General features: G+C 45.6%; 1 protein-coding gene across 1 annotated transcript in view; it reads right to left on the reverse strand.

Moving 5' to 3' along the window:
• Positions 1 to 25163, reverse strand: part of MTHFD1L (methylenetetrahydrofolate dehydrogenase (NADP+ dependent) 1 like) — a 167475-nt gene that overhangs the window by 107288 nt on the left and 35024 nt on the right. Inside the window, exons 13-18 of the mRNA XM_066595925.1 lie at positions 17006 to 17052; positions 15344 to 15451; positions 15023 to 15097; positions 7463 to 7565; positions 3881 to 3957; positions 236 to 376 (exon numbers count right to left, since the gene is read on the reverse strand). Coding sequence (XP_066452022.1) covers positions 236 to 376; positions 3881 to 3957; positions 7463 to 7565; positions 15023 to 15097; positions 15344 to 15451; positions 17006 to 17052 — 551 coding nt within the window. The remainder of the gene's footprint in view (positions 1 to 235; positions 377 to 3880; positions 3958 to 7462; positions 7566 to 15022; positions 15098 to 15343; positions 15452 to 17005; positions 17053 to 25163) is intronic.

Here is a 25163-nt window from a genome sequence, read left to right on the forward strand (position 1 = left end):
GGCAACCACAAGGCTGATGAGGCCCTCAGTGAAAAGGAGTTTGACACCCCAGTTGTAGAACTTTAACTTTCCGATATTATAGGAATTCCTATTTGGATGCACCGTTATGTGACTCATTAGACATCCTATTAAAACTTACTGCAGCAATATGTTCAATTAATTTCATGAATCAGCTTTGCAACCAAACATCTATGACGTGTAGCTGGATCAGGATGACACGGTGAATAACTCTTACCAGATCTTCTGCTGTCACTGGCTGTCCATTTTTGTTACTGGCTACCACCATCCTTCCAAATCTTTCCTTCATATCATGGAGGTTGTTGGTTAAGGCAAGTATAGCCATGATCTCACTGGCCACAGCAATATCAAACTGAGCCTAAACAGAAAAAAATGCAGTAGAGAGCATTAGATAATTCATGCCGTTCATAAAAGGCAACATAATCCATAGAATGCTGAGGTAATTAGGATTATGACCATGTGATCGGCTGCACCATGTCATTTTTATTGTTCATCGTTTAAGTATTTAACACTTTAAGGACCAAGTGCAGTAAATTTCAGGTGCTTGGTCCTGGGCGTTAAATCTCAGCCAATAGCAAAAGTATGGCGCAGGATTAAAGCCTCTTCCCCTGTAATACAGCAGGAGCAGGTTGGGTCCTTAGCTGTCAGACACAGCGGAGTACCTGGAGGAGAAGGCGAAAGCAGTTATGTAGTGCAGAGAGAAAGCGGAAGTATTACTCCTCCTATTTGACCAGACGATCATGTGACTGCAAAGTGCAACCTGTCACAGCAGAACTGCAGGGTCCTAGCAGATCCTGATAAGCTCTGACAGTCACTACAGGGGAATGTTTTCCCCTGTAACTGGGGCTCCTATGAATACCCCAGCTACAGTGGAAAAGTGTGAAATAAAAAACAGGAATGTGAATGACGCCCAAGAGGTCTAATATGATGTCCCCCATGACAGAGGGTAAATAAAAATAAAGTAAAAAAATAAAAAATAAAAAAAAACACAACCCACTGCTGGTAACTGAAGAAAATTTTTTTTTATTAGGCATTTAAATTTAAATTAGGTATTTAATAAGAAAGCTTAAAAAAGGTTGTTACAGATGAGGATGTGTTATATATTACTTTGTAATTTTATTTTTAACCCCTTAAGGACAACCCCCCCCCTTACATTTTCATTTTTTTCCTCTCCCCTTTTAAAAAATCATGACTCCTTTATTTATCACTCGACGTATCTGTACGGGGGTTCTTTTTGTCAAGACAAGTTGTATTTTTCCAATGATACTCTTCGAAATTGAGTAAAATGAAAAAAAAAAAACCCACGACATTCCACCATCTTTCAGTGCGTCTTGTTTCTACGGTAAACAAACTGCAACAAAAACGACATAACTTTTATTCTATGGGCCAGTACGATTACTACGAGTTTAAACTTTTTTGGTGTACTACTTTAATTTTTTTTTCCTCAAAGACATTTAATTTTTAAAATGATTTTCTGCCACTTTTTTTTTGCGCGCAATAACTTTATTTTACCGTCGACATAGTTGTGAGAGGGCTCATTATTTGTGAGATGTCCTATAGTTTCCGTTGGTACCATTTTGGAATACATATGACTTTTTGATCACCTTTAATTGCATTTTTCTTTGGAGACAGGGTGACCAAAAAGTGTATTTCTGGCATTTTTTTTTCTTCTGACGATGTTCATAGTGCGGGATAAATACTAAGTTATTTTGATAAATCGGACTTTTACGGATGCAGCGATGCCAAATATGGTATATTTTATTATAAATATGGCAAAAGGGGGAGGGGGGGGGTTAAACTTTATTTCTTTTTCTCTTTTTTACAATTAGTAAAAAACTTTATTGATCTTGTTTCTCCTTTTTTTTTTAGTACCCACAAGTAATCACAACTTGTGATGCTTTGATCGCTCCTGCAGTATGATGTAATGCAATGACACCCGCACGGCCCCCTGTGATCTCATCTATTTAAATACCGCTGTCAGAATTGACAGCGGCGTTTAAAGGGTTAACAGCTTTTATCAGCCACGTTGCTGATCAGAGCTGTTGCCGCTGGATGTCAGTTGTAATAAACAGACGGCGCCCGCGGTGGATAGAATCATAGAATGGTAGAGTTGGAAGGGACCTCCAGGGTCATCGGGCCCAACCCCCTGCGCAGTGCAGGATTCACTAAATCATCCCAGACAGATGTCTGTCCAGCCATTGTTTGAACACTTCCATTGAAGAAGCACTCACCATCTCGCCGTGCAATCTCCTGTCATACATACCCCGCAGCCTCAGGACGTATATGTACGACCTGCAGCAGGAAGGGGTTAAAATGATACATTTATCAGCCACCTTTTTCACGCTATGAGACCTGTGTGCCACAGGACCACAGTCTCCACAAGCTGCTACTAAAAGGCTGGGGTCACATGGGACGTATTCTCCGTAGAAGTCTTGCAGTTTTGCCACAGCAAATAAAAAAAAATGTGAGATTTGCGCTGGGAAAGCGCAGCTTCAAAACCCGCGACATTTAGCTGCGGGTTTTGGAGTGGCTTGGCCGCATGCTTTTCCGTTGCGGCCGGCACACCCATGAGGGAAAGCGCGCCTACAACAAAAATATAAAATAAAAATCTATAATATATGTATGACATGCTGCGGCCAGGGAATCTGCGCTGGAGCGCCAGCTTTGCCGCGATGAATTGGCCGTCCCTTGTGGACAAGATTTTTCACAAATCTCATCCACATGGCTGGCTTATCCTGGGAGTAGTGGCCATAAGCGGACTTGCCGCAGCGAAATTCCGGATGGAATTTCCATGGCAAATCCGCTTTGTGTGATCCCAGCCTATAGGTATTCTAAGAGCAGCAGCACAGATTACATAGGAAACAAGATGGGCAGGCCGACCAGAATGCTCACTATGGCACAATGCAAGAGTGCCACTGAGACTCGGTAGACAGCTTTGCCTGCCAAGTTTGCAATAGGCCCGTGATGGCGAACCTATGACACGCGTGTCAGCACTGACACGCGTAGCCATAGTCGCTGACACGCGGCCGCTCCCCCGTTAATGAATACCTGCAGTCACCGCTGGGGGGGGAGCTAATGCTGGGGGTCGCTGCTGGGGGCCGCTGCTGGGGGCGCTGTCGCTGCTGGGGGCCGCTGTCGCCGCCGGGGGCTCATCATTACTAAGATAAGTGAGGTGGAGGCAGCAAGAGGCAAGGGCCTGTGCTATGGGTGTTTTGGGTTTATTAAATACAGTTATACATTACAATTATACATATTTGTTATTTAAACTATAAATATCGCGAATTTATGGATTTTTTTTCTCGAAGTGACACACTACCCGAGTCATGCTCGGTTTTTTGGCGAATTTTGACACACCGAGCTCAAAAGGTTGCCCATCACTGCAATAGGCATTACTCAAAGCATTAACTATAATGCAACCTCTTTGGAGGATTACCAGTGGCCAGACAAAACATATTCTGCAGGTGGCACTGCAAGCTTATAGACCTTTTCAATAACCAGATCAAATATAATGGATTCATAAGTAAGCCTGAGTGGGAGGACAAAGTAAATACTTTAAGATTAAAGGAAAGGTTTAATGTCCCCCTGAGGATTGAAGAATTTGTCCCCAGGAAATTTGGGTTAGAATAAATTTAACCACATTTTCTATTCTTTCAAGTTAGAAGTTGATTCTTGTTTACTTTGCTCTCCTAATTATAATGTGAGGATTACACATCATTCTTGAGGTCACACATAAGAAAACAACAGAAACCACACGCACAAATGGACAGCTAAAATTAAATCGTCTTGTACCACAGAAATGTGTCAACACAAACTACATTCACAACACATTCCTAAAAAACACTTAGGAACTGCAAAGCCTTACCTGGCGGGCGCAGCTTTTCTCGGTGTTTGCTTGGCCAACAGTGATTCTTCGAAGGAATCGGTCATTTGTGTCCACCACTAGGGTATCGAACAGAAGATAATCGTAAGGAAAAACAATTTACTATGGCTTGATGATAGACTATACAGGATTACACTTTATTAATGAGGGCCCATCAAGCTCACCCAACACATCCGTTTAGAAAGTCCTTGTATTCTACTGCAGATTACAGTGCAGCGCTTTTCTCGGTACTCTACGCTGTTCTTTGGTTATTCTTCCAGGAGAAGTATGAATAAGTTCACAGCTAGGCGTTGTGATACACCTTTGCAATTGGTTACATCCATACACTCAGACGCCGTCAACCCTGATGGAAGGGCTGACAGGTACTCTTCAAAAGGGTCAAACTCCAATGCATTATGGGCATGTCTTGACCACTAATGCCAGATTTACATGGGTAATTGCAATATCAGGCTGAAAGACTTGGCCTGATATCTCGCTGACTTATGGCATGTTTTTCACAGGTATGCATAAAGTTTTTTTTAATTTTAAAAAATGCATTGCATCAGTTCTGTTATATTGCTTCACTCGAGGGTCGCAAGTATTTCCATTAAAGGGGTTGTCTCGAGGCAACAGTGATTTTTTTTTTATTGCCCAGTCCCCCTTCTTAAGCATACATTACTATGCAGCAGTGTAAACGGCTTTTAAGGCTGGTTTCTACTCACCGTTCTGGTGTTTCATCAACTTATAAAACGGTTCCCAAAGATGGCCGCCGGTTCTTTTCCCATGGTGCACCGCGCTTGCTGTAGCCCGACGTGCGCTCCCGAGACACTACCAGCTGTGTCTCCCTGACAACCAGACGCCCCGCAGCCGCCAACCGGACCCCACAGCCACCAACCGGGCCTCGGGATTGAACGCGGCCGACCACGGCACATGCTCTTGGGCCACAGTCACCCACCACCAGGCAGCAGGTAACCGGCGCTAGGCCCCGGCGCTAGGCCCCGGGACCACAGCGGTACAGTCCCCCCTGTGCATACATCACCCCCGACCCCTCACTTACATGGGCGGCTGGGCGGCTTCACGGCAGGGCTGCTGGGCGGCTTCACGGCAGGGCTGCTGGGCTGGGCTGCTCAAGTTTCTGCACCCCTCTCTAAGAGAGGATGGTAGCAGAATGGCCGCTCCAGCGCGCTCCCGAGAAGTTACAGCTCGTCTGCGCAAGCGCAGAAGAGCTGTAGCAGCGAGCACGCTGAAGCGGCTCGTGCTCAGAGCAGAAGACCGGACTGCGCAAGCGCGTCTAAAAAAGCAAGAAGCCAGTGAAATTAGACGGAGCCATGGAGACGTGGACGCTAGCAACGGAGCAGGTAAGTGAATAACTTCTGTATGGCTCATATTTAATGCACGATGTACATTACAAAGTGCATTGATATGGCCATACAGAAGTGTATAACCCCACTTGCTGCCACGAGACAACCCCTTTAAGTTCTGATAGCTTCCAAGGTCCTATTAAAAAAAAAAAAAAAAAAATGGGCGAGGCGTTCCGGACAGAAACGGTGAGATTTATTAATTTTTTTTTTTATTTACAGGAGTTGTGTGTGTCTTGCCGAAAACTCTCACGAGTCAATAAGTTCCAAGTCTGGCTGCTATAAAGGTTTCAGGACAGCCTATACCATTTTCTACAGCATGACCATTGAACAAGTCAAGTTTGCAATAGCAGAGGTTAAACTAGGTTATAAGTGTATACTCCTACAATAACTTTACAGAGCTATAATAAAAGCCCCAAACTACTTAAACCATATCAGGCAACAAAATACAATAAATAGAATACATTTAAAAAAAAACAAAAAAAAAAAAAAACAAACACTAAATTTTTTTAAAATCAATATCAAGCACAAAAATCGAACACCATTACACATAAAAAATATACACAAAGGACACAAATACCCAGAAACCCCAGTTAAATAGCAATCTCTATTGGATAATAAATAAATTGGACAATGTTAATATGTCTATTGTGACTGCCCAAAGTTAGAAATAAGCCTACATACACAAGTCTAGGGAACCAAGGCGATCATAAAAATCCAAAATATACTTATTGACCTGGTTTCAGGAACATGGCTCCCACATACGCTATATACACGTGGGCGAGCGAGGCCCAACATTGTGCGTTTTACATGTAGATGCAAGGCAATTTTCATTCAAAATCACGTTGCATCACTTCTGTAAAATTGCGATTCTCAGCTGCTTGCTTCACACATGTCAGAGGATCACAAGCATTTCCCATTGATTTCAATGGGAAACATCACATCACACTTGCATGGGATATCTTTAAAGGTCCCACTGAAAACAATGGGCGATGCATTCCAAGGGCATGCCAAAGGACAGAATATGCAGTGATTTTTTACCTCACGGCATCGCTTATGTGAATAACACCATTCAAAAGAATGGAGTTCATATTCGCTTGAGTCTTAAGCATCTTACAATGCTAAAGACTTGCGTGAGATTCTCGCTTATATTCGGGTCGCAGGTGCAGAAATGCCAGTCACAAAAGAACGCTCAACGTGACGCATGTTTCACTGTAATCAGCTTCAGACAACCATTGCATACAAAGCATGGGTATATATAATATATATATATATATATATATATATATATATATATATATATATATATATATATATATATATATATATATATATATATATATATGTGTCTAGGATTCTTTGTATCTGTAATGTGAACGTAACGGCACATGCTCGCCATGATGTATGATCAAGACGCACGCCCAAGCTCTTCCCACCCATACCAGACGTGTATCGCCAGCAATACTGAGGAGACATATACTCCTTGGTATTGTGCTTCTCTATTTCACCAGGTTGTGCCTCACTCCCAGTATTCTCCCCAGTTTGGACCCTTTCATTACAGACAAGCCCACCCCTACGGGTGTGGCGTTAGCATGGGTTGACGGCACCCAAAGCCCCCCAACAAGGACTACCTATACTTTGGGGAATTCCGCCCCCTTCCCAACCACAAAATATTCGTTCATTTACTATTGGAGATACTCCATCCCTTCTCTTCTACTTGCTGCCATCTATACCTCCTATAGCTTGACCATTCAACAGGTCAAGTTTGTTATAGTAGAGGTCAAACTAGGTTACAAGAACGCCTGGTCCAATCTTCAAGGCTTTTTTTAAACACTTGTATCAATGGTTTTCCTTCATATTACAGTTGCTTTTGGACTTTCAGAATCAATTCTATCCATTATAGAATGGACACCTGATGGATGAATTAGATGGAAGATGACAGAAGTACATGTGATGAAATAGGCCAATAAGACAAACAGGCCTGTCAAATACATGGATCCTAAAAAGATGGCAGCCATGATGCCAAAGTGAACATAGTTTTTACTTTTCTTGTATTACAAAAGTTTTGCAGACTGAATTCTCACACATTAAGATTTTTCCTATTGGTTTTCATGGTTTAAAGGAAACACTTGCATGAGTAGCTGAGGTTATGGTGGTACAGTATTAAGTGTAATCCTCAAGAGTCATACTTCATACTTAAAGCTTATGCATCTACTCAAAACCTTACCTCTTTGCCAAGTTATTGTAGAAGGGTCAATGTCCAAGCGTACGAATCTGGTGATCTCTTCTGTAGTCAATGATCCAGGGTCAGTCTTCTCAATTCCTATTCTCTAAATAGAAACAAAATGTTAGAGAACACATCAAAAATACAATATAGTTAGTAGGATTAGACCTCCGCTTCCTGGCATCTTACAGCCTAGATGACTTCTCCATAATTGTGCATGCCGAGAAATGATCAATGCACAAAATGATTAAAATTAGGAAGTAAACTTATTACATGATTGAAGGCATACAAGTTTTGTGTCAATTGATCAAACTAACTAGTGCATGTGCATCGATGTGCCAAAAGTCATGGCACAGCATTATGTACATTGATTATGAAGTGGTGTTGAACACTAGCCAACGTGAATTATCCAAGTTCGAACAAGACATGGTAGTGGGTGCCAGACGAATAGAACGTGTTATTTCTAAAGTTGTGCGGGCACTTAACATTCCTCAATCCAAAGTGTCACGTGTGTATCGGATATACGTCACTGAAGGCATCACCACCCACAGTGGACAGCAAAGTGGCCACTCATGGGTTTTAAAGATCGTGACGGGCGGCATCTGGCTAGAATTGCCAAGCAACACTGGCAGAAAACACATCCCCATGCAGTGCAGAAGGCGAGACACAGACACACTTCCAATTTCTGGATTCTGATGATTCTTCTAACTCACTCGGTTTCAGATCTGCGCTGGTGAAATGGAAATTCTCACGGCCAAAACCGTGCACAAAACTGAATAGAGATGGACGGACCCCATTGGTTATAATGGGGTCTGCCCAGCTGCCCGCCTTTTGGATGGGAGAAAAAGTGCTGCATGCAGCACATTTTTTTCTGGCATTTTCAACCAGATCCGAGACTGAACCTTCGGCCGGAGGTTCCGATGCAGATGTAAAGCCACTTTATTATATGGTCATTTTTGAGTTTTGAGTGAAAATACTTTTTAATCCCTTTTTAAAAAACTGATATTTAAAGACCACTGTCATATCAGCAAACAACAGATTTTGCACAATAGACTTTAAGGTGACTGTAAAACCAAAAGGTTAACATGGAAGACATGGGAGTGCCATAAAAAATAGACATGTTTTACAAGTTCACTAGGTAAGATCAACAAATCAGTGTACAGTTCACTGATAGAAGAACTTCCTAAAATACTGCACAAGCAGAGCCAGCTTTAAACTGCGCCAGCAGAATCTTTGCTAAGAATTAGAAAGCTTCAGAGAGAAAGCATCAACTTCAAGCCCCATGATGATTAATAATTCTCTCACTAGAAAGATCTTACTAATGTATTGTGACCCTGCTTATTTAATGCGCTCCATATGTAAAAACATATGCTCTTAAAATATTAGACATCTAGAAATCTCCTTTTTTTTTTTTTAACAAGGACATATGGTTTTGATAAAAAAATAAATCACAACCCCAATTCCCAAAAAGTTGGGATGCAGCATAAAATGTAAAGAAAAAAAGAAAAGAAAATCATTTGGAAGGCTCGTATAGCCATATTTTATTAACAATAGAACACATATCAGAAGGTGAAATGGAGACATTTAGAAACGGATGGCAGCAACATATCTCACAAAAGTTGGGCCATGGTTAACAAAAGGCTGGAAAAGTAAGTGGTACTGATGAAAAACAGCTGGAAGGTTAATCCTCTACTAATTCCCATGAATGTGTATAAAAAAGCATGTTAGAGAGGCAGTGTCTCTCAGAAACAAAGATGGTCAGAGGTTCACCAATCTGTGAAGACTGCATATAAACATGGTGAAACAATTTCAGAAAAATATTCCTCAACGTAAAATTGCAGAGACTATCCGCCCCATCTACAAAACAGATAATCAAAAGATTCAGAGAATCTGGAGAAATATATGTGCACAAGGGAGAAGGCCGACTGTCAATATTGGATGCTTGAGATCTACGAGCCCTCAGGCTTCACTGCATTAAACAGGCGTGATTCTATAATGCAAAACTGTTCTGTGGGCAGTTGAATCAAGATATGAAATTCTTTTTGTAAACCTTGCGAACATTGCGTCCTGCGGACTCAAGAGAAGAGGGACGATCCAACTTGTTATCAGTACACAGATCAAAAGCTTACATCTCTGATGGTATGGGGTTGCACTAGTGCCTATGACATGGGCAGCTTACACATCCTGAAAGGCGCTATGAATGCTGAGCAGTATATAGAGGTTCAGAACGTCTCTTCAGGGTGCATTCACACGAACGTATATCGGGTCGGTTTTCACGCCGAGCTGATATACGGTGTCCTCATCTGTGTGTGTGTGGGGGGGGGGGGGGGGGAGAGGATGGAAGAGCCAGGAGCAGGAACTGAGCTCCCGCCCCCTCTCTGCCTCACTGCTGTCCAGAACTTTTACCAGTAGGAAATATTTGGCGCATTATGAAGCGAACATTCCCACAAAGACGACCCAGGACTGTTGAGCAGCTAGAATCCTACATCAACAACATCCCCCTCCCAAAACTACAGCAATTGGTCTCCTCCCTTCCCAGATGTTTACAGACTGTTGTAAAAAGAAGAGGAGATGCTACACAATGGTAGACATAGCCATGTCCCAACTTTTGTGGGATGTGTTGCTGCCATCAATTTCTAAATAAATTTTTTTTTAAATGGAATGGAAAAATGTCTCCTTTTCCCTTTCTGATGTGTTCTGTGTCCTACTGTGAATAATATATGGTTAGATGAGATTTCAAAATCATTGCATTCTTCTTTTCTTTACATCTATGTAGATTTCACACAGTGGCCCAACTTAGAATTGGGGTGAAGGTCAACGAACCAGAAATGGTAGGCAACATCTTAAAAGATTCAACAAAGCCTGTAGAAATACGTTCATGTTGCCACCCTTCTGTTATCGTGTATGAAAAGCGCTGGAGGAGGGCGGTAGGAATACGCGGTACACAAACATGGGAGACATGGAGACAGCAGAGAGATTTTCATTTCCATTCAAGTGAGTTACTATGTAACCAAAGTCTATACAATTGCTGACTATGAATGCTGCTGGACCGAAGAAAAGTCTGGAGGACACATTACTGCCCGATTTGGTATAATTTCGTTCAGATTAGGTAAATAATAACTTCGAGGGGGACATTAGATTGCATTTCCAGCCAATACAGACATATGAAGCGCTGGAAGAGCTGGCAGCGCTGCTGGCATCCTCCATCTGTGAGATCACTCCGAGGTCCGTAAAATACAACCGTCCGTTGGGAAGAAGATTATTAAAAAGATCACTGGATACATTAGATACAGGAACACGATATCGGGATTACAAGTGACACATTCAAAATAAACCATACACTTCTTACAAACATTTGTCACAAACAAAGTCGGTGAGGTCATTGTACGGGGATAATGGAAACCAGACCGCTAAATTATTTGCTATCCTAGTTCCTGGATAAATCTCGCTGACATGCAGCATGCAACACACCCATGTCACATAGCAGAATCCCATATGACAACTTAGAGTCCATACATTTACAACTCAGCTACTGCCACCTAGTGGCCAGATCTAATATTATTGGAATGTTAGGAACTTGTATACCCCTTTGAACAAATTAGGTTTCAATCCTTTTGTCATTAAGCGCTCTTTCACACAAATGTAAATATGCAGCATATTTTGCGTGTGATACGCAGTAAATACAGCCCATTGATCAGAATGGGTTCATTCGCAGCCATGTATTTTTCACGCTTCCGAAAGGGAGGGGGAAAAAAAAGCACTATGCAATATCTGGGTGCGTAGTACTAACTGAAATTGCCAATTGAAGTCAATGGGCACGCACAAGATACGCAGGAAACCTTTGTGATCACTGTGTATTGATGAATAAAATCAGTGGGATTTTCTGTGGGTTTTTTTTACTCACAAAAGCACACTGTTTTTCTGCAGCTCATGAGTGTAAATAGGCAGCGGGAAACAGCGCATTTTGATCCATGAATACACTGCATTATTCAAGGACTGAAATACGTACACAAATGTGAAAAAGCCCTTGGGCCAACTTCACACTGCTGTATTTGAGCGTGCAAAAAGCAGAGAATAAAACCTACTAATTTCAATGGGTTTGTTCACACTCATTATTGCGCACGTATTTCAGTTGTGCGCAAAAAATAAGAAAAAAAAACATGCTCTTTTTTTTGGCATATTTGCACACCAATACTCCCCTTATTAGTCAATGGGGGGGGGGGGGGGGGGGGTGCAAATGCGCACAATATGCAAAGACATGCATTATACACTGCGTCATTCCACTGGAAAAAGAGCACATCTGGAACTCGTTAAGACTAATTAGTTATTTGAAATCGATGCATTTGTTTGCTGCACACAAATAAACATGTCTTGCGGGCGCAAAAGGCATCATAAAATACGTTGATTTGCATGCAAAAAAAAAAAAAAAAAGCCTAGTTCATCTCACAAAGATACAGTGCTCAGGTGTGCACAAATACGCTCATGCTCATGTAAAACCGGCTTAACACAGGCGATGCGAGAAACAAATCGCAGCATGTCACATCTTGGAGCGTTCTCTTTCACCACATATTGTATTCAATGCGTCTGGCAGCAGCATCGCACCACCTGCTAGGTGTACGCAAGTGCGATGTGAGGTTTCACCATTAATAACAATGGGAGACACTCCGTGATTCCTAGATAGCTACTTCCCCTAAATCAGGGGCGTCAAGCTCATTTTCACCTAGGGCCACATCAGCCTTATGGGTGCCTTCAAAGGGCCCATTGTAATTGTAAAGACAGTATAGTAATAGTGACCCCCATAGTGGCCACAGTAGTAATAGTGACCCCAGTAATAAGGTCCCCACAGTGGCCCCAGTAGTAAGTGACCCCCATAATGACCCCAGTAATGATAGGGACCCCCATGTTGGTTCCAGTAGTGATAGTAACCCCCATAGTGGCCACAGTAGTAACAGTGACCCCATAGTGACCCTAGTCATAATAGTGGCCCCAGTAGTAAGACTCCAGTAATGAGTGACTCCCATAATGGCCCCAGTAACAACAATGACCCCCATAGTGGACCCAGTAGTGATAGTGACCCCCCCCCCCCCCATCATAGTGGCCCCAGTAATAAGACTGGCTAAAATAATGAGCGGTTTCCATAGTGACCCCAGTAATAATAGTGACCCCTCATAGTGACCCCTCATAGTGACCCCTCATAGTAGCCCTACTAGTAAGTAGCCCCAGTAGTAACTGTCCCCCAGAGTGGCCCCCAGTAACAAACAGCGACCCCCAGAGTGGCCCCCAGTAACAAACAGCGACCCCCAGAGTGGCCCCCAGTGACAGCGACCCCCAGAGTGGCCCCCAGTAACAGCGACCCCCAGAGTGGCCCCCAGTAACAGCTACCCCCAGAGTGGCCCCCAGTAACAGCTACCCCCAGAGTGGCCCCCAGTAACAGCTACTCCCAGAGTGGCCCCCAGTAACAGCTACCCCCAGAGTGGCCCCCAGTAACAGCTACCCCCAGAGTGGCCCCCAGTAACAGCTACCCCCAGAGTGGCCCCCAGTAACAGCTACCCCCAGAGTGGCCCCCAGTAACAGCTACCCCCAGAGTGGCCCCCAGTAACAGCTACCCCCAGAGTGGCCCCCAGTAACAGCTACCCCCAGAGTGGCCCCCAGTAACAGCTACCCCCAGAGTGGCCCCCAGTAACAGCTACCCCCAGAGTGGCCCCCAGTAACAGCTACCCCCAGAGTGGCCCCCAGTAACAGCTACCCCCAGAGTGGCCCCCAGTAACAGCTACCCCCAGAGTGGCCCCCAGTAACAGCTACCCCCAGAGTGGCCCCAGTAACAGTTACCCTCATAGTGGCCCCAGTAAGTGACCGCCACAGTAGTACCAGTAGTAATTGTGGCCCCAGTAGTAACAGTGGCCCCCACTGTAGAGCCTGTAGTAGAATAGGTATACTCTGTAATAGTAGCCCCCGTAGTAGTGACCCCCACATCAGCCTCTGTAGTAACATACGGGTATTCCACCTACCCAAACGCTGTTGAGCCTGTAACCGCTGATCTCTCCCCTCGGCATCCGCACGGTGTACAGGACAGCACACACAGGCATTAGATAGGATGATCAGCAGCAGAGTCGCTTAGTTATAAAACACTTCATCTTTATTGCATCTTTAAAATAAAGGGTGAAAGGCAACTGCCTGAAACCCTCTATTTTAAGGATGGAATAAAGATGAAGTGTTTTATACCGAAGATGATCAGCAGCAGAGTCGCTTATCTATTGGTCATTATATATGAGGAGTGAAGTCCATCCTCGACCAGCTTTGCAGAGGTTACCTCCCCAGGATTTGGGAATATTTTCAAGTGCTGCTGATTCTTCAAGATCAAGATGAGCACACACAGGCATGGCAGGGAAGAGGTCAGCGGTCACAGACTTTGCACCACCGTCAGACTGGAGCTGCAGGCTGTGTGAGTGAAATGCCTGTTGGGGCTCTTTCACACGACCGTATATCGTCCACGCTTTAACACACAGCCAATATACGCTGCCCATCTGATGCATTGGTTTCCAATGCATCAGTAAAGATGGACTTATTCCCGCAGTGTAAAAATGGCTGGCGAAGATAGCGCATACAGTGCACATTTCAGACAGCCATTTTTACGCCGGCCTTGAAAGATAGTTCAGGAACTATCTTCCCGACAACAATACGGCGGCAGCTCCCGTAGACTCCTATGGAAGCTGCTGGAGAAGGGAGGTGGCAGGGAGTTCAGCAGCGTGTCTGCTAAACTCCCAACCCCTTCCCTCCTCCTCTCTGCCCCTTGCTGGCTGTTTGCAGTGGGATGGGATGGAACGGGGTGGGAGCTAGTGTGCTAAGCCCGCGCCCTGTACCGCCCCCTCTCATTTCTGGCAGTCGGCAAGGGGCGAAGAGGGGGCGGTAGCTTAGCACTCCCACCCTGTCCCCCTCTCCTTGCCCCGTCCCCTCTCCTTGCCGAGAGCCAATAGCAGACATAGGGTCATCATAATGGTGGTAGACCATAACAGTGACATTTTGATGGCTACTTTCAAGTAGAGGTATTAAACACATTCCAGAAGACTGTATATATAGATTTCTTTTAAGGCACATTTGGAGTTTTATGGCATATACTATTCTATTGGATCATTGCGGCCCTCTAAAAAGGTGTTGGAGAAGATCGTATAATGGAAGAGTTGGAAGGGACCTGCAGGGTCATCGGGTCCAACACCCTGCTCAGGGCAGGGTCACTAAATCATCCCAGACAGATGTCTGTCCAGTCTCCGAAGACTTCCATTGAAGGAAAACTCACTACCTCCCGTGGCAACCTGTTCCACTCACTCATCACCCTCAATGTCAAAAAGTTGTTTTTTTTCTAATATCCAAATTTGTCTCAACAGAATGCAATAAAAGTTGCCCAGCACATTTTCTGCTCCTCTCCTCTGGCTCCCGGTTTAGAGAAAGGACGGTACAGGTGACCTCATTCTCCTGATCATCAGATTTCCAGCAGATCAGACATTTATGGTATAAATCAGAATTGTTGAAAGAATAAGTATACTGTGTTATAGTGATAACACTTACCCTTAAGCGAGCAATCTGGATGGGAGAAAACTTCCGCACCCCATTAATGGATGGAACAAGTCGACTATATAAAGCCTGTAAAATAATACTTTAGTTATAAAAAAACATAATGTATGAGTAAACGCTGAGTAAAGCAAAAAAAAAAAAGTTTAGGATGTCTAAAAGTAAACCCTAAAATTCGACAAGATTTACAAATTCAGAAAAATGAAAACAAAAATAAAAGGTGATGTTATGACATCTACAAGTCTCTCAGACCTTGGCTGTGCACCAAGCAATATACAACATTTGGGGTATCCGTCACCCATAGCAAGTAATGATCACCTTGTCCGACTGAGTGCTCTCATGCAGCATCCTTGCATCTATGGCAGCCGCCAGCAAGTTATTGGCTGCTGTGATTGCGTGGATGTCACCGGTTAAATGCAAGTTAAACTGCAAAACAGAAAGAAAAACCGTCACTATACCTGAACGTTATGGAACAGGCACGGCAGAGAACACCTCGGCGTCACTATAAAGCCTATTCACTGGTTCCGATAGAAGAATGTAAAGCGGTAAAAACAGCCAACTATGCTGCATTTGGAACCAAATCACTGATTAGCTAAAAGTAAAATTAAAACTATTTAAAAACTTCTGACATCTCAGAGACATGCCAGAAGTTTTCATTGCTGGGGGGTCCTGGTGCAGAGTGCTGTGCCCGTACCGGCCATCATCATAAGCAGTGGACTCCGCAGCGTTCACATGAATGCTTCTGACTGTTCATTTCAACAATTGTCGGGGGTCTCGGCACCCAGACCCCACCGAATAAAGCTTCTGACACGTCACTATGGCAGGCGAGAAGTTTTTAAAACGTTTACTTACAATTTAAGAAAAGACTCAAATAACTGTTCTAAAGAGTGTAAGATGCAAGGTGCCATTTCACTCTGCTGAAAAACTACCTAAACCCTAGAGCCTAACCCCTTAAAGGTCAAGCACAGTAAATTTACAGTGTTTGACCCTGGGCTGTAATCCCAGTCGATAGTAAAAATATGGTGCGGAATTAACCCTTTGCAATCCAATTTTGGATTTAGGGGTTTACTAGGGGGTTTTCTCTTTCTGCCATTATACAATAGCGCCATCTGCTGGCTAGAGCTAATACTGCGGTATGGGACATACTGGAGAGGCCCCTGACAACAGAGTAGCCAGTAATACACAGTAAAAATACCCCGCCGGACATCTTCAGACATCGGAGCTGTACAGCCTTCAGTCAGAATGTCTTTAGACATCAGACAGTGGATTGGAAAGGGTTAAAGCTCCTGCTATGTAGCCAGAGCAGGACGGGTCCTCAGCTATTAGTTACAGCCGAAGACCCGGAGGAGAAGACAGAAATTAGCACTATGTAGTAAAGAGAGAAAGATGGAGCACTGTCCTGTATCCTGTAACATAGATATGCAGAACAGCCTCCGACATCGGAGAGCTCTCCTGCATAGTGTTAGAAACGTGTCGTTACTCCTCCAACATGGGAGCTACGCAGGGAAACACAAATGTCAAACAAGGTCTGACACTGAATTGGAAAGGGTTAGTTTGGCCAATCAGAGAAAAAAAAAATGTTCCAAGTTGAAATAAAATGCTTGTCCAGAACGAGGGCTAAGAACAGGAAATGAGGCCTGATAAAACTACTGTATGGCTTCAGGGGCTTTCTTCTTGGACAGTTCAGGGGTTGTGGTAGTGGATTCATGGAGTGAATATTCTTTTCCAGAATTATATTCCTGTAGCCATCTGGAATAGGTTCATGTTCAGGTAATCAGAGAAAGCCCAGCAACAATCCACACTCTACTCTGCAGGGTACTTTCTATATACGGACCCCCTCCACGCAATATATTTTGCAGAGTAAATTACTTAGAAGTATAAAGAAAATAAATGAAACAGTTACTGACCGACATATAGAAAGATGAACTCTTGGCTATAAAAACAAAAAAAATATATATCCATATATGAAGTAACTCCTACCTCTTCCATAGGAATAACTTGAGCGTATCCACCCCCTGCTGCTCCACCTAAAACATGAAGAGGGTCACTTATGAAAACATTACGGTCTACATTCATAGAGTCTCAACATTTCTAGGATACACTACCAGTTTACAAACCAGTTTAACCCCTTAATGACATGGCCTATTTTGGGCTTAAGGACGCAATGATTTTTGGCGGATTTTCTTCTCCATTTATCAAAAGTCATAACTTTTTTATGCTTCCGTCGATGCGGGCGTATGAGGGCTTGTTTTTTGCGTGGCGAACTGTAGTTTTTATTGGTGCCACTTTTGGGTACATTTGACTATATAGTAAAACTTATTTTTTTTTATGATAGCAGGGAGAGAAAACATCAATTCTGCCATTGATTTTTTTTTTTTTTTTACAGCGTTAATCATGCAGCATAAATGACACAATCCATTTTTTCTGCGGGCCGGTACGGTACAACGATACCAAAATTCTTACTTTTTTTAGGTTTTTCCACTTTTCTGCAATAAAAATTTTGGAAATTTTTTTTTTCCTAAAATCACTGCATTCAAAGTCCTGTAACTTTTTTATGTATGGAGCTCTATGAGGGCTTATCATTTGTGAGACGAGCTGTAGTTTTTATTGGTACCATTTTGGGGTACATACAGCTTTTTTGATCACTCAATTAGCATTTTGCCTCAGTTTTAGCGAGTTTTTTTTACGCTTTTTTCCGTGCACAGTAAAAAGCATGTGCAGCTTATTGTACACGTCGTTACGGACGCAACAATACCAAATATGTGGTGTTTAATTTTTTTCTAACCTTTTTTTATGCTAATATGAGAAAAAGCATTAAAAAAAAGGGGAATTTTTTCTTACCGATAATTCCCTTTCTGGAAGACATCATGACAGCATACGCTGGAGGTTGCTCACCTGCTGACCTGAAGGGACAGGAAGAGGCAGAATATAAAAAGCACCTCCCCTCCACCAACACCAGTGCGTTCCAAATGACCACAGTGACCAGTTACTTAACCAGAAGGTGTGTTTTTATTGACATCACACACCTCAGAAAACAAAGTTAAAAGCATACACATTACCTCATGTGTTGGACAAACTAGGGTAACCATGTTGGTAAGGGGGGGAAAAAAGCCCGTATGCTGTCATGATGTCTTCCAGAAAGGGAATTATCGGTAAGAAAAAATTCCCCTTTTCCCCATGACATCATGACAGCATACGCTGGAGGAATACCAAATAAGTGGCATGGGCTTTTTAGGGAGGGATTACGGCTTGGAGCACCTTCCTACCGAAGGATGCGTCCTGACTATATTTAAAGTCCAGCCTATAATGTTTGATGAAAGTATGGCCTGAAGTCCATGTGGCTGCGTTACAGATTTGCTCAATCGATGCGTGCGCTCTCTCCGCCCAAGAGGATGCCACCGCTCTCGTTGAGTGGGCCTTCAATCCTTCTGGAGGGGGGATGCCCTTGGCCTTGTAAGCCTCCTGGATGGCTCTCCTGAGCCACCTGGCGATCGCATCTTTAGAAGCGGCCTTTCCTTTGGCCTGCCCCTGAAATTGAACGAAAAGTTTGTCAGACTTCCTGAAACTTTCTGTTGCCTCGAGGTACGCTAGTACCGCTCTTTTGACGTCTATATTATGGAGCTTTTGTTCTTTTGCATTTTTGAAATTTTGGCAAAAGGCTGGAATAACTATTGGTTGGCCCCTGTGGAAATCTGACAATACTTTAGGCTGGAAGGATGGGTCTAAAGAAAAAACTATTTTGTCCGGGTGGATAGTCATATATGGGGCCCTTCGTGAGAGGGCCTGGATTTCCCCCACGCGTCTGGCTGACGTAACTGCCACAAGCAGGGCTACCTTGTACGTCAGCCAGGCGATGGATAGATCCGTAATCGGTTCAAATGGGGGGTCGCATAAGGCCTGAAGGACTATGGTTAGATCCCAGGGTGGTGCTGTGGCCCGTGTGAATGGATGTAATCTGCTCGCCCCTCTAAGAAATCTCCTAATCCACCTGTGCTCCGCCAGCGCGAGATCGAAGAATGCCCCCAAGGCCGCAATTTGGACTTTGAGTGTATTCGGACTCAAACCTTTATCCAGGCCCGCCTGGAGAAAATCTAAGATTTTCCGGACGTCTGGCTGATCCAGCTGCTGGATGTCCTGGCCTAACCACTCCGAAAATTTTTTCCAGACTTTGGAGTAGATTTTGTGTGTCGAGGGTTTAAGGCTCTCGCTAATGGTGGAAATAACCTTAGGGGAAAGACCCTTTCCTAGGAACTTTACCCGCTCAAGCTCCAGGCCGTAAGCCTGAACTTGTGAACTTCCGGGTAAAGAAGAGGGCCCTGCGACAGTAGGTCCGGTCTTGTTGGAAGGTGGAAGAGCTCTCCCACTGACAGGGATCTCAGGAGGGGGAACCACGGTCTTTTGGGCCAATATGGTGCTACAAAAATTACTGTTAGGGTTGACTGCAGTAATTTCCTTAGCAGAAGCGGGATTAGTGGTAGAGGGGGAAAGGCATACGCTAGGTCCCAATCCCAGGGGTGAGAGAGAGCGTCCGTGCCCAGGGCCTGTTTCTCTGCGCCTCTGGAAAAGAAAAGCCGGCATTTGGTGTTTGCGCTTGACGCAAAGAGGTCTACTTCCGGTACCCCCCACTTCTCCACAAGAAGGCTGAACACCTCTGGATGGAGTTCCCACTCTCCTGGGTCCACTTTCCTTCTGCTTAAAAAGTCCGCGGCTGAGTTCTCGGCTCCTCTTATATGAAAGGCCGATAGGGACTTTGTTGTGCCTTCCGCCCATTGAAGGATCCGCCCCGCCAGTCGTTGTAGTGGAGGATTCCTGGTGGTACCCTGGTGGCGAATGAGTGATACTGTTGTCATATTGTCTGAGAAGATCCTCACATGTTTCGCCACTAATCGTGTTTGCAGGCTACGCAGGGATTTCCATACAGCTTTAAGCTCCCTAAAGTTCGATGAGCTAGCTTTCTCGTGAACGTCCCAGGCCCCCTGTACATAACCGCCTTCAAAGTGGGCCCCCCACCCTTTGGCGCTGGCATCGGTCGTGATTATTACGGCCGGGTCCAAATTCCAATCGGATGCCTGAGACAGGTTGTCTGACGACACCCACCAACGGAGAGAAGCTCTGGCTTCCGCAGAAATAGGGATTGTCTGATCAAGCGAAGCCTGCAACTTGTCCCAATTCTGGAGAATTAGTGACTGGAGTCCGCGACTGTGGAATTGGGCCCAGGGGACCACGCCGATGCACGAAGTCATTAGTCCCAGGATCCGCATTGCGTTTCTTATCGTTACCCTATGTTTTTTATATAGGTTGGAACATTCCTCTATGATAAGATGTTTTCTTAGGGGAGGAAGGGACGAATTTTGTAGACTGGAATCCAGAATGACACCCAGGAATTTCTTCCTGGTTTCTGGCTCCATGTTGGATTTTGACTCGTTAACAATCCAGCCAAGCTCCTTAAATAACTGCAATGTGGACTCCAAGTGTGATCTCAGAGTAGATGGGGAATCTGCCACCAACAGGAAGTCGTCTAAGTAGGGGATGATCATGACACCCTGGTTTCGTAAGAAGGCCACCATTTCCATCACGACCTTGGAAAAAATTCGCGGAGCCGAGGAGATTCCAAATGGTAGGCAGACGAACTGGAAGTGGCGGATTTCCCCCTCCACCCTCAGCGCAAATCTCAGAAATTTTTGTGAGTTGGCGTAAATAGGGATATGAAAATAGGCATCCTTAAGGTCTATTGTAGCCATTACGTTATCCCTGGCAATTAAAGGAGTTGCAGTTCTAATGGTTTCCATTTTGAATCTCCTATATTCAATGAATTTATTCAGTTGTTTTAAATTGATAATGGTGCGGTGGGAGCCGTCTGGTTTGGGAACCAGAAAGAGGGGGGAATAGAAGCCTTTTCCCTGTTCCTTCTTAGGGACTGGGATAATCGCGCCGAGACCCTGCAGGTTCCGTATGCCCTCCAACAGAGCCTGTTCTAGGCCTGGAGACTGGGTTGGGGTTATCATAAACCTGTCCGGGGGGCGGGATAGTAGCTCGATCCTGTACCCCTCCGCCACTAGGTGCAGTACCCACTCATTAGTTGTAATACTACGCCAGCTATTGGAATAGCGAGCCAGTCTACCCCCTACCGGGCCCGAAAGTATGGGCTGAGGGACAAAAGTTAAAGTCTTACCCCTTCCGCCCTTTGGATAAGACCATCTTCCGGTCTTTCCCTTCCCGGCGTACGTAGACGAGGGATGAGGGGTGAAGGGTCTCTTGGGTGGTCTGGTGGCAGGCAGTCCGTGACTCTTGTCAGCTGCTTTCTCCAGCAGACGATCCAGGTCTGGTCCGAATATACGCCCGCCCCGGAACGGTAGGGTACATAGCCTATTTTTGGACGCTGCGTCCCCTGACCACTCTTTCACCCACACTGCCCTTCTGGCGGTGTTCGATAGGGCTGCCATGCGGGCTCCGAGGCGGACTGTTTCCATCGAAGCATCTGCCAGGAACCCTGTTGCCATTCGCAGCAGAGGGATGCCGCTTGCGAACTCCTCCCTAGGGGCTTTTTGGTCGACTAGGGCTGCGAATTGGTCCAACCAGATTGCCATGGAACGAGCCACGGAAGTGGCCGCGATGTTAGCTTTCATGATGAGACCGGAGGTGGACCAGGCTTTACGCATGGATGTGTCCACCTTATGGTCCAACGGGTCCTTTAAGTGGGACGTATCCTCAAAGGGCAACCCGGACTTTCTGGATACCATGGCAATTGCAGTATCGACTTTAGGTATCTCGTCCAAAAAGGACACTTCATCTCCCGGAAATAACAGGCGTTCTTTAAATTCCCTGGGGATTAGCGGAGCCTGATCCACGCTCTCCCACTCATTTAGGATCAGCTGCTTGAGTGTGGCGTTTACGGGGAATGAAGATTTTTGTTGCGGGAGTAACCCCGCGAACATATCCTCCTGGACTGTGCGGGGTTGCTGCACATCTTCCTCCACCTGCATGGTCCTGCGTACTGCTTTCAGCAGTTGATCCATGTCCGCGGTAGAGAAAAGATATTTCTTGTCCTCCTGCGTCACTTCCCTGTCAAAATCCACATTTTCCGCTATGTCGGAGTCAGACTCAGACACCGCCGGAACCGACCTGCGTGTAACCCCGGAAGGCCCAGGTTGGAGGTCCGAGAGGGAGGACTGCACTTCTTCTCGGACGACTGACCGAATTTCGGCCATAAGGGAAGTTTTTTCCTCCTGCATAATTTTCGCGGAGCAGGTAGCGCATAGCGTTTTGGTGCAGGAGTCGTCGAGTTTGGTTAGACATACTGGACATTTTTTACTCCTGCGTCTAGCCTCCCTTGGTTTTTGAGTATCCCTGTCCTGTAAGACAAGGGAAACTCTGTTAGTCGGGAAGTGTATGTAGTGCAGGTGTAGGTTGGTCCACTGGACCACTTACAGTTAGGAGGGTCTCTGGGTCCTCTCTGGTCGACATCTTGCGCCTTGCAGGAACGCTTCCTGTGCTTAGGATCGTTCCTTAGCGTGGAGAAACACCACCAGCTGATGCAGGGGCAGCGGATTTTTGAATTTGGCGCCGGCCGCGCCAGGCCACGCCCCCTTTGCGGAGCGTCCGACGTCACCGCGCTGTATCCGAAACCACGCCCCCTGGAGCGCTCCTGTCGGCCCTGGACCCGGAGATGGCGGCCGCCGCCGCAATGACGGCCGCAGTGGTGCCGGCAGCCCGTACTTGGACCCCGGCCCACCGGAGATGGCGGCCGCCGCCCGAAATGACGGCCGCAGTGGTGCCGGCAACCCGTACTTGGGCCCCGGCCCACGCAGTCCCCGGAAAGCTCCCAGATGGGGTCCTTCCCACTGGGTTTGCCGGGGCTGCCCGAAAGATCCACGCCGCCGCTTCGCCGGTAAGTCCTCCTCCGGCATGGGACAGCGTTGCTGGAGTTCTGCCGCTGCTGTCCTGAAGGGACAGGAAAAACACTGGTGTTGGTGGAGGGGAGGTGCTTTTTATATTCTGCCTCTTCCTGTCCCTTCAGGTCAGCAGGTGAGCAACCTCCAGCGTATGCTGTCATGATGTCATGGGGAAAAAGGGTTTAAAATTTTTTTTTCCATTCATTTTTTTAATTTTTTTTCCCCACACATCTTGTGTCCCCCTGGGGGACTTTCACCACAGTACTGCTGATCGCTGTGATAAGGCATGGCAGGGCTACTGCCCTGCCATGCCTTAAATCGCTTATACAGCGATCATAGGCATTGGAACTACAGGACGCCAGTGTCTAGCGTCCTGTTGCCATGGCGGCAGACTGGGCTTTCGCGATAACATCGCGAGAGCCAGCTGAAGACAGAGGGAGCGCGCTCCCTCTATGAAACGCTTTCCCTGCCGCGATCTACTTAGATCGCGGCAGGGAAGTGGTTAACAGCGGGGGGCGCATCTCGGATGCCCCTCCACTGTTGCAGTGGGAGGCCGGCTGTGACTGACAGCCAGCTCCCGCTGCGGGATAGCGCAAGATCATATGTGATCTCGCGCTATCCCCAGGACGTAAGTTTACGCCCTGTTGCAGGAAGTACCCCACTGCCAGGACATAAACTTACGCCCTGGAGCTGGAAGGGGATAAAGGGAATCTGTCATCTACTTTTATCCCTATGAGCTACACTTATGGGCTAAAAGTAGGTGACCTGCCGAGTCCGAGGCGGCAAGTGTTATACTTACATTCCCTGTTCCCCTTGTGTCCGTGCTGAAAGCCACCACTCAGTGCATGGAGTGGCATGCCAAATAGTCCAAGTTTATAATGGGCAGGAACGTAGCTAATATCATTGACCTATCCAAGCATACATGTCGGCATACAAAATGTGGCATTCCTTATAAGAAAAGGAAGGGAAAGGATACATATATAGAGAAATGCCATCTGCATTTTTAGAGTTAGTTATCACCCTAAATTTCCACAGTGACCATAAATCTACTTGTTTTAACGCTCATCACTGAATCGTGTTGGCAGCGCTGTATTAGATAGGGCTCATGTCCACGGGGAAAAGAAGAATTAAAATCCGCAGCGGATTTTAACTCTTCTCCCGCGCGCGGATCCGCACCCCATAGGGATGCATTGACCACCCGCGGGTAGATAAATACCCGCGGATCGTCAATAAAAGTGATTTAAAAAAAAAATGGAGCATGAAAAAATCTGGACCATGCTCCATTTTCATGCGGGTCTCCCGCGGGCTTCTATTGAAGCCTATGGAAGCCGTCCGGATCCGCGGGACACAAAAATCACATTTTACTTACCCGCTCCGGTTCTTCTCTTCGGCGCCGCGCCATCCTCTCTCAGCCGCGGCCGGATCATTTTGCTTCGGCCCGGCGCATGCGCGGGGCACGTCACCGACGTCATCGTGCACATCCGCCGAGCCGAAGAATGAAGATCCGGCCGCGACGAGAGAAGATGACGCCGCCGCGAAGAGAAGAAACGGAGCGGATGGGAGGTGAGTTTATTGTCATTTATTCTCCTTTTCAGCGCTCATGTCCGCGGGGCAGGAGGGACCCGCTGCAGATTCTACATGTAGAATCCGTAGCGGGCCCGATTTTCCCCGTGGACATGAGGCCTAATGGCTTTTTGGCAGGATGTGAAAGACATTCACTATTTATAGCTACAGACATCAGCTTCTCATGGTACTAGAATACTAGAGGACATGCATGAAACAGTTCTACAGCAAAAAGAGGACCAACTTGTAATACAAATCACAGATCACATGAACGACCACAAGGAAAGTGGCTCAGGCCTACTTAACCCCAAAACTTCTCAACTCAAAAAGGCATTCAAAACTTTTCTAAAGGCAAAATAGGGTCTGTGACTTTACCATCTGAACTGCAAAGTTTCAGAGTGATCCAGATTATAGCTTTCATAGAAGTTGCCAACATAGTACGCAAGGCCGAAAAAAAGACATATGTCCATCCAGTTCAGCCTATTACATCCCCACTGTTGACCCAGAGAAAGGCAAAAGAAAACCCAATAAGTTAGAAGCCAATTTTCCTTGTTTAAGGGAAAAAAAATTCATTCTCCAACTCCAATTTGGCAATCAGAATAATCCCGGATCACCTTCGCTTCTGAAGTAATTAGTGACTATAAACATAATATTGTGAAGCTCAAGAAGGACGTCCAGGCCCT

This window comes from Eleutherodactylus coqui, chromosome 3 (genome assembly GCF_035609145.1).
Source record: "Eleutherodactylus coqui strain aEleCoq1 chromosome 3, aEleCoq1.hap1, whole genome shotgun sequence".
NCBI lineage: Eukaryota > Metazoa > Chordata > Amphibia > Anura > Eleutherodactylidae > Eleutherodactylus > Eleutherodactylus coqui.